Genomic DNA, 10478 nt, shown 5'->3' on the forward strand with positions numbered 1-10478 from the left:
ATACGAACAAGTATAGTTGACACCTATGTCGCTTTTATTCAAAGTCTTTAAGATCATACTAAACCCATCAGATTGCACATCTTCTGTAAATTTTTCTGGATAGTTAGATACTCCTCGAAAAATCAACACAGTTTCAGTGGCATTTACTATTCGAGACCATCGTCTGGTGTTGCTGTTACAACAGTTATTAAATCCTGATGCATTACAAAAAATATTGACATCATGTCCCAGGACCACTGGTGTAACTGCTTCCAAAAACACTTCAATAAAATGTACTAAAAATTAATGTTAAATGTCGTAAAAATATATGATTAACTTTATAGTTTGTTTAAGAAAAAGGTAGCAATTTCCTCTTTGATGTCAATTATCCTGATATATGTTTATCTAGCTATCTTTTATAATTTTTAAGTTATAAGGTAAATATGCACAAAATTGATAAAAATCGTCATCAAAGGGCATTTTCAACAATGATTTTTCAAGGAGACGACTGACAATTTCGACCATGCAGACAGCCGGGGTCATCGGCCACATTTTAAAACGATATACCCCAATGATGATTGCATGTTGCTAAGTTTGATTAAATTTGGCTCAGTAGTTTCAGAGAACTTTTTTTGTAAAATTTAACAATGACGGACGCCAAATGATGACAAAAGCTCACATGGCCATGCCAATACAAAAACAATGAAGTCAATGGAATAAACTTTCAAGTTGACAGGTACATGTTCTAACTGGACACCGCTGGCAGTTTCATTTTTTGAAATTTACAATTGGAGCAGGCCTATGTGTCTGAGGTGAGCTCAAAATAATCATGAACGGCGTTTCAAAGTGGATATTTTTATTACTTTTATAGATGACGCGACAAATGTAAATGCGTTTATCCCAACACGTTCTTCAGTGCAATTTCATAATCTAAAAACTCAAAAACTCAAATAGCATTTAAAAATAAAAGCATGTTTTACAACAAACCAACCTCTTTTAAAACAGCCAACTGATAAATGCAAGGCAAATATACACAAGTGTATGGTCCACCGACCTATCATGCTCGAATCAATTAAGTCAAACTAATCCCATTTTCATAGCTGTCTTTTTTCGTGAATCTGTAAAATAAAATGTAGATATAAGAATGTCGTCAAAAGTATTGCAAATTCGCATGATATCAAAATTATATGTTACATATACAAAAAATACTATCGGTGACAATCAAGACAAAGATGACGACGATGACGATTAAGTCGACAATGACTATGACGAAGACGTCGAGACGATCACCAAATACTTCAAATTATAAAAACATGGAACTTACACCAAAAGTTTCATAAAAAAAATTAAACATCCCTGGCTTTAAATATTTTAAATTGCATCTTTTTGTAGTGTTATGTTCATTTTATTGTATATATAGTGGAAGATCATCTGTTTTGGAAGACATAGACAATTTGTCTGTAGTACATTGCAAGTTCTATGCTATTTTGAAATGCAAGCACACGTAAAATGGAGTAATGCTTAATTCAGTATATATATATATATATATATATATCTTTATTCTCATAAACCAAAGTACAATGGTACAGAGACATATACAAATAAATTAACATACTAGTATAAATTTTAAATACAAATGTAAAATAGAGACATAAAGTGATTACCCAGGAGATTCTAGGCATCTAATGATAATTCTTATAAACTTGCACAGATTGTTTAGTTCAGACGGGTTGCTACTATTCATTAGACCTTAAATTTTAAAATATTTGGTCTGTTTATAAAATTATGCTTTAGTAGCAGTTGTCTACTATCGTTTATTGCCGAGCATTTTAAAATATAATGGAACTCGTCGCCAATGTCACCGGAATTGCACAAAGTACAAATACGATTTTCTCTCTGAATGTTTTGCCATCTACCAATTTCGATAGGAATTTTTGTGTTCAACGTTCTAAATCTACAAAAAGAAGCAATATTTTTGTCATCTAAAATATCAAAGTAGGTTTCGAAATTTATACTATTTTTGAATAATTTATAATTTAGAGCTTTTGGAGAATTCTGTACAGTAGCATACCATGTCTTATTGAACTGGTCAGTTAATCTTAATTTAACAGTATCATACAACCAGTTTTTACTTATAAAATATTTAGAGTTACATATATTTGATAGTCCACAGTTATCAAGCACAGATTTTACATTCTTACACCAAGCTATGTTTCCATTATAACTACCAGTAGCAAGATTGTATAGAATAACAGGAAGTTTCTTATTTTCCCCAGTTACAAGCTTTTCCCAATAATTAATAGTACGTAATTTAATAAAGATATCCAGTGGGAATCGGCCAAGTTCCCCATATATCATATAATCAGGCGTGGATTTTTTTAAGATTAAGCAGTAATTTACAAAATTTTAGATGAACACGTTCTATAACAGAGGTGTTACCCATTCCCCAGACTTCACACCCGTATAATAATATAGGCTTAACTACTTTGTCAAATAATTCTAGTTGACATTTAATATTCAAATTATGTAATCTCCCCTTTTTTAGAATATCGTACATAGCCCTTGTTGCTTTATCAGCCTGTGCCTTTTTTGATTTTGTGAAACTTCCTGTTCTAGAAAATAATACACCAAGATATGTAAATTCTTCAACAATATCTAACTCAATATCAGCATATTTAAAACTAACATTTTGTAGTGGTCTACCTTTAGAAAAAAATACTATTTTGCTTTTAGGGACAATGACTTTTAATTTCCATGTTTCACAATATTCCTTTAAAGCGTCTAATTGTTTTTGGAGATCTGCTTGTGTTTCTGACAAAAGTACAGTGTCGTCTGCGTACAATACAACAACAGTTTTAAATACATACTAAGCTCGTTCTCTATTTGATCTGATAAAGATTTCAAACCATTTATATTTTTGTTCTGAAAAAAGCTTTCTAAATCATTTGAATAAATAGAAAAAAGTATGGGAGATAAATTTTCCTCCTGTCTTACACCTACATTACATGGAAAGTAGTCCGAATATTCCCCATCACTAAAAATTCGTGATTTCACATTTTTATACATATTAAATATAGTGTTATACATCTTCCCATTCACTGTATGTAAAATGAGTTTTGACCAAAGACCAGATCTCCAAACTGTATCGAAAGCTTTAGCAAAATCAATAAAAGCACAAAAAAGTTTTTTCTTTGTTTGTCTCAGTAATTGTAATTCAAATAAAATATGCAGAGTAAATATACTACCTATAGTGGAATATCCCTTTCTGAAACCAAACTGGTTTTCATTTAACAACAAATATTCTTCCAAAAAGTAACTCAGTCTTAAATTCAAAATTGACGTAAAAAGTTTACCCATACAGCTTAATATAGTTATTGGTCTGTAGTTTTTGGGATCTGACTGGTCACCTTTGTTTTTATAAAAAGGTATAACATTGCCAACAAGCCAAAGTTCATGCACTTTTCCAGTATCAAATACAATATTAAACAATTTTACATAGATTGGCATAAAAATCTGAGTGGTGCTCTTATTTTATATTCATTAGTGACGAAGTCATCGCCAAAAGCTTTGCCATTCTTAAGATTTTTGATGCATTTAAAAAATTCATTTACTATTTTTTAAATCATTCATCTTTTTTCTCATGGCTTTTTTATGCTTATAAATAGAAATGTTCATTTGCCTCTTATATTCACGTTCTGTATTCTTCATCCCCTCTCTTTTAAAACATGTTTTATTGTATTTATATCTTCTTTTTGAAATTCGAAAGCACCGCCTTTTTTCCCAACATATTTGGTCAAACCAAGGTTTAATAACTTTTTTTCGACATTTGTTTTCAAGATCCAAACACCTTTTCGGTTGAATCCAGCATTAAACCATTTACAGATTCAACTATTTTATTAATATTTTCTTGAGCCAGTATACTGGTATTCAACATAGTTAAATTATTATTTAATTGATCGATTTTATTTCTATCGATATTTCTCAAAAATTCGGGTTCTTTTTCACAATCCCATTTTTTGAAGCCTTTTCTTTCATGACATGCCAAATCGTTTAATTTGTCATCGCATTCGACGATGTTATCAATCGAGTTGAAGACTAGTTTACAGTTCAGAGGCGAATGAACATCGGAAAAAAAGAGCAGAAAAATCTATTCTGCCTCAGTGCATACTAGTATAACCATAAGCCACAGTAATGTATATCATTTATTTCGAAAACCATGAAATAACAAGTTCTACATATGTGTGCTGTGATGTTGGTAAAAAGCTACAAAAAACAAAAACAAAACCTTAGCTAACTCATCATACTCATGACTACAAAAATCATAAAACTAACAGTTCAAATCTATGTATCAAAATGAATTTTCAATCAAATCATTCAAAAATTATAGCACCAAATGGCTTTCCATACTTTTGTAAAAACAGTGACAAAATTAACAATCCTCATATTTCACTTTTGGCTGATATACACATATACAAAATTTATCTTGATGTGGAAACATATTAACTTTCATCATACAATCATTAAAAACTATGAATTATAAACTTACATTGTGAGTTGGCGTAGTTTACGATACTTTTAAATGCCTGTGACCACGTTCATGCTTTCAATTTAGGAAACAAAAAAGTAAGGGGACAGTAACGAACTTCAAAGTACAAAAATCTAGCAATAAAAAATAGTCCGGGAAAACTTATGAAAATTCGATAGAATTTCTGTTAAACAATAAAAAAATCAACACTGGTAACAGTACACTCCCCGTCTATTATCATTCCCATGATAATATTTTACAACAAATTTATGTAAATATACCAAATGTAAAACTAAGTCACAATTTTGACTATTACGAAAAATCAATGCTATCGAAGAACATTCCTTCAGCATAAAAAACATACTAACAATACAAACAACAGTTCACTTAAACCTTTTATAAATTGTTCAATATTGTCAATATTCACAATCAGTCTACCAATAAAACCATCTCACTAATCGGTCTAGTATACGTAACAGCTTTTCCTTCCTTGTAAATGCGGAGGCGAGCCTTGCGTACTTTTCCATCATCGCTTTTGAAAACTTCCTCCACAATGCCTAGTGGCCACTCTCCTCGGTAAATAGATTTGTCTCTCATAAGAATTACATCACCAACTTTGATATCGTCTTTGTCAACGTGCCATTTACGTCTCTGTTGCAAACATCGTAAATAATCTGACCTCCAATGCTTCCAGAATATATCTGATAGAACTTGCACATGTTTCCATTGTGCACGATACATATCCTTGAGATTGTATGTGCCCGTTATCACAGGTAAGTAGTCTTGTTTTCCAGTTAAGAGCATTGATGGACTTAGAATCAAAGGCATTTCCGGATCTGATGATATCTGTGCAATGGGTCTTGCGTTAATAATAGCGGTCACTTCAGCTAAGAATGTTGTTAAACTTTCATGAGTCAAACTTTTACTACTAGAAGTTAAGATAACAGCGTCTAATATTCTTCGTGTGACACCTATCATCCTTTCCCACACTCCTCCCATGTGGGAAGAGTGGGGAGGGTTAAATTTCCATACTGAACCAGATTCACATAGAAAGTTTTTAACTGTCAAATCTTCAACATTTATAGCTTCAATATTTGAATCATCTGTGCCACCTATGAAATTTGTCCCACGGTCAGATCGATACACTTTGGCTTGTCCGCGTAATGACTGGAACCTACGAAGTGAATTTATAAAACAGGAACTGCTTAATGATTCTATCACTTCTATATGAACTGCTCTCGTAGTCATACATGTAAATAAATTAGCCCACCTTTTACTATTTGCTGAACCTCCTCGTGTCTTACGAGTTAATACTTGCCAAGGTCCGAAGGTATCCAAACCTACAAATGTGAACGGAGGCCCTGGTGTTAGTCTATCAGAAGGCAAGTCCGTCATTTTTTGTTCCTGGAACTTTCCTCGAAGTTTCCTGCATATTACACACTTTTGTATAAATGAAGAAATTAATCGTTTAGCTCCAATTAGCCAGTATCCTGCACTCCTTAACGCACCTTCAGTTAAATGTCTACCCTGATGTTTCACTGAATTGTGATAGCGGTCTATAAGAAGCTTACTAATGTAACTATTTTTCGGAATGATAATTGGGTTAATTTCTCCTGTCGGAAGCCAAGACTTTGCCTTTTCCAAACGTCCTCCTACACGAATCAAACCTTGTGAATCCAAAAATGGCGAAAGAGAGATTAAAGATGATTGTTTTGAAATGTTTGTGCCTCTAGCCAAACATTCTATCTCTTGCGAATATACTTCCTTTTGACATTCCTTCAAGATAAATAATTCCGCTTTTTGGTAACTATCAACTGACATGACATTTTGACAAAAATGCCAACCTTGGCACGACTTATCCTTTAAACTGAATGACTGAGCCACATGTTGCAAAAATGATATAGCTTTCACAGGCCGTCTCCAACTAGAGAATTTTTTAAAACGCCCCACTATTGGCGGAAGCGCATCTACTGACGTTTTCGATGCACTTATCTCTTTTCTAATCTCTTTATCATTATCTGGACTAACTAACGGATATAATATTTTGACATCACATTGAGCTTCTTCGTCAGAGTTCTTCATCCACTTCGGCCCAAGAAGCCATGGATTGTTTTCCATATCAACAGATATTGAGAAACGTGTACCGCAATCTGATGGGTTTAAATGTGTTGGGACAAAATGCCACTGATTTGACGACGATACACTCAGAATGCGTTCAATTCTGTTTGACACGTAGGTGTGAAAACGTCGGGTCTGATTAGTGATATATCCTAACACAATTTTGCTATCAGAATAATACTTGATAGAGTCCAACGGAACATCTAAATTTTCAGATATTATTTTTCCAATTTCGGTTGCCAAGACAGCCCCACATAACTCTAATCTTGGTATCGTGTTTCCGCTAAGAGGTGCTAGTTTCGATTTTCCCATAATAAATCCTACGGTACTGGTCCCATATGTGTCGATAGCTCTTAAATATGCCGAAGCCGCAACTGCCTTCTCTGAAGCGTCTGAAAATACATGTACTTCTAAGTTGTCCATAACACTGATTGACATAGGTATATACATACGCGGTATACTAAGTTCTCGAAGTGACAAAACAGAGATCCCCCATTCATTCCATTTCTCTTGAAAACTTTGTGATAAACATTCATCCCAATCAGTACCCGGTGGGGATGCATCTCGCAACAAAATCTTTCCGCTAATTGTGAGTGGTGACAAGAATCCAATCGGATCAAAAATACTATTCAATGACGAAAGAATACCTCTACGGGTGCAGGGTTTATCATCTTGTAATGGGGTAAATATAAAGCTATCGGTGTTTAAGTCCCAAGCAAGGCCAAGGCTGTGTTGTACCGGAAAATAGTCTTCACACAAGTTTAAATTCTTGAGATCCTTTCCAATATCATCGGTAGGGAAAGCCTTCATTACGTCGCTACTATTTGATGTAATCTTGTGTAACCTAATGTTACCTTCTGTTTTTAGCGCCATCTGTGTTCTTGTTATAAGATCAATTACTTGTTCACTTTCAGGCAAGGAAATGAGCCCATCGTCTACGTAAAAATCCCTGTTAACGAAAGTCATAACATCTGAGCCGAACGTTTCATTAGAGTTTTCAACTGTCTTACGTAATCCGTACGTTGCCACTGCAGGAGAAGCGCTATTGCCAAAAACATTGACACACATCCGATGTTCTATAAGCGGATTATCTGGGTTATTGTCCTTGTACCAAAAGAACCTCAAAAAGTTTCTATCTTCTTCTCTCACGTAGAATTGATAAAACTGGTCACTGCGAAAACGCAACAAAATACCAAGTAGGTTGTTAGTGAGATCTGGTCCCGACATCATAACGCTATTGAGAGATACTCCTCCGAAAGATGCTGAGGAATCAAATACGCCTCTTATCTGGTTAGGCTTGTTCTGGTGGTAAACGCCAAAAAGGGGGAGATACCAACACTCCTCATCTGTGATTATGGGAGCTACCTCCGCTGCTCCGCTAACTAATACTTTTTGCATAAATTCTACAAAATGAGTCTTTTTTGTAAAATTTTGTTGGAAAGATTTATCGAGTATTTGAGCCCTTTTCCATGCTTGACTCCTATTGTTCGGCAATCGTTGTCTATTTGGTCTAAAAGGGAGGGGTGCAGTCCAGTGCCCATTTGAATCTTTCTTAAATTCAGAATCCATGAGATTAAGGAACAAGCGGTCTTGGACTGATGTGCCAATCTTGTCGTCATCTTTGGTTTTAATAAACAATGGGTCATTGTTACATCCTTGTGAATTAACATTATCTCTGATATGAGCCAATTCAGTGTTTTCCTTTACATACAAAGTGTTAGTACAAGGTTCAAATATAGTTCCTCTACCATTGTTCATTACATTAGTCTTATTGACATTGACAAAATTTGGTTTGTGTACTTTGCCTAAGCAAACATCGCCTATAATTACCCAACCGAAAAAGAGCTCCTGGGCAAATGGCGTGCCCTTCGGTCCTGTCAACTGTCTAAACACGTGGTGCGCTTCTGGGACATCTCTTCCAATCAAAAGTTGAATGTCTATATTTGGATTCAAATCTAACATTTGATGAGCTATCTCCCGTAAATGGGGATAGGATTTAGCAATATCCGGAGTCGGAATTTCTGATTTTTCGTCTGGGATTGCACTGCACTCTATTACTGAATGTATTTCAAGTTCTCCATTACCAGACAATGACTCAACTATCAGACTTTCTGCACATCTACCATTCATGATAGTGCGTCCAGCACAAGACGACATAGTATACTGAATGGCCGATGTATTTATACCTAATTGATCAAACAGCTCAGTCTTAGCAAGAGTTCTGTTACTTTGGTCGTCCAGTATAGCGTACACATTAACGGCTTTATCTGGGAAGTTCTTCGGGTACACACGGACCTGAACGGTTTTTCCACATGATTTAGTAAAAATGGGAAATTTTTGATTTTGATAATCTCAAAACATTATAGTTCTATCGAATAACTGAATATTGAACCAACTTGACATCCGTCCATATTTAGGGTTGTAAGGAAATTGTCCATGTGGAGGTCTTCTAAGCGGACCACTTTTATCTTCTTTTTTTTTGCAAAAACCTTTTCGAAATATTGCAAATCATTCTGATCAACGGCAAAAAGCTCGTTATGACAACTATTATAACCCTAACAAATGGAAAACCTCAAACTTGGAACGTAATTTAAACTCGCATTATGAAATATTTTATATGGATTAAACAGGATTTTCTAAAAATCGTAAAAATTAAAATCGCATTTTTGTCTAAAATTACAGAATCGCAATAATAAATGCACCCAATAATTTATGAATTTACAGTATATTTAGATCATTGTTAAAACTTTAGACAACTATAATAACATTCCATTATTCACAAGAATTTGCAATATATTATACAAAATGCAGACAACAGAAGCAATATTTCTTTAAGCTTTTGAAGTTCTGCCAGATTTCAATTTGTGTTTTATTTCAATGAAAAAATACCTTGAACTCTTTGAACATATTGGAAATTATAACATTGATACAAAAAAATTATATTGTTTTATCCTTATTTTTTGTGTTGTTGGCTTGCTGTCTGATTTTAATAAACATTTATACATACATCAATAATCTTCTTCTTTATTAAAAGTAAAAATGGGAAATTTTTGATTTTGATAATCTCAAAACATTATAGTTCTATCGAATAACTTATTACCAAGTTGAAAAACACCAATGTGTTTGATATTAATTTTAAGACATGTATAAATGTTCCTTATCATATCAGTATTTGGACCTTACGTTTACGGTCCAGAACACAAAATTATACACTTACAGTCCCACCATATGTGTACAGTCACACCATTTGAGTATACTTGTACTGTCTAGTACCAGCTTGACCAAACCTGTGTTTCTATTTTAACTGCAATTAAAATGTTTGTATTTATCTATTAAATATTTCAGTTATGTTGATCTGTACTGTACATTTGTTTCTAATACACTTGACCAACTTCTTAAAATTGGGCAGACTGTATGCGTACAGTCCAAATACTTGTATGTTCTGGAACATAAACATGATTAACAAGCATTTTGCAGGATGTCATTCTAAAATCCCATTAATATTGAGTGCTAAATTTTGAGTATATATATGCATGTTAATCCACAAGTTACCAAAATCTTAAAGAGAATACAATTTAGAGGAAAGACTGGACAGATGAATGCACTAACACTATCAAAACAGAGCATAAAACTTACCTACAACAAGATGTTTTACATTTATCCTCAGGAGCAAGATAATTGCAAAGTGGTATTTTTTTCTTTCTCTGCCGTCCCTCATATAACCTTTCAATTTATTCATGCAAAATATGAAAAAGGTAAGACCTTGAACCTCAGCTTATTCACATTTTGAATTTTGAACTGCATACTTGTCCTTTTCATCTTGCTGATAATCTAAACATAAAAAAATGATACATAA

General features: G+C 33.7%; 2 protein-coding genes across 2 annotated transcripts; both read right to left on the bottom strand.

Moving 5' to 3' along the window:
• Positions 1–4433: 4433 nt before the first annotated feature.
• LOC134683576 (uncharacterized) lies at positions 4434–5603 on the bottom strand. The gene is made up of 2 exons (XM_063542883.1): positions 4878–5603; positions 4434–4562 (listed from the first exon to the last, which is right to left on the bottom strand). The coding sequence occupies exon 1, from the start codon at positions 5501–5503 to the stop codon at positions 4934–4936; it is 570 nt and encodes a 189-aa protein (XP_063398953.1). The 5' UTR covers positions 5504–5603; the 3' UTR covers positions 4434–4562; positions 4878–4933.
• On the bottom strand, positions 5523–8779 carry LOC134684296 (uncharacterized). The gene is made up of 2 exons (XM_063543583.1): positions 5775–8779; positions 5523–5535 (listed from the first exon to the last, which is right to left on the bottom strand). Exons 1-2 carry the CDS (start codon positions 8777–8779, stop codon positions 5523–5525), a joined length of 3018 nt encoding a protein of 1005 aa, XP_063399653.1.
• Between the last annotated feature and the right edge of the window lie 1699 nt (positions 8780–10478).

This window comes from Mytilus trossulus, chromosome 9 (assembly GCF_036588685.1).
Source record: "Mytilus trossulus isolate FHL-02 chromosome 9, PNRI_Mtr1.1.1.hap1, whole genome shotgun sequence".
Lineage (NCBI taxonomy): Eukaryota > Metazoa > Mollusca > Bivalvia > Mytilida > Mytilidae > Mytilus > Mytilus trossulus.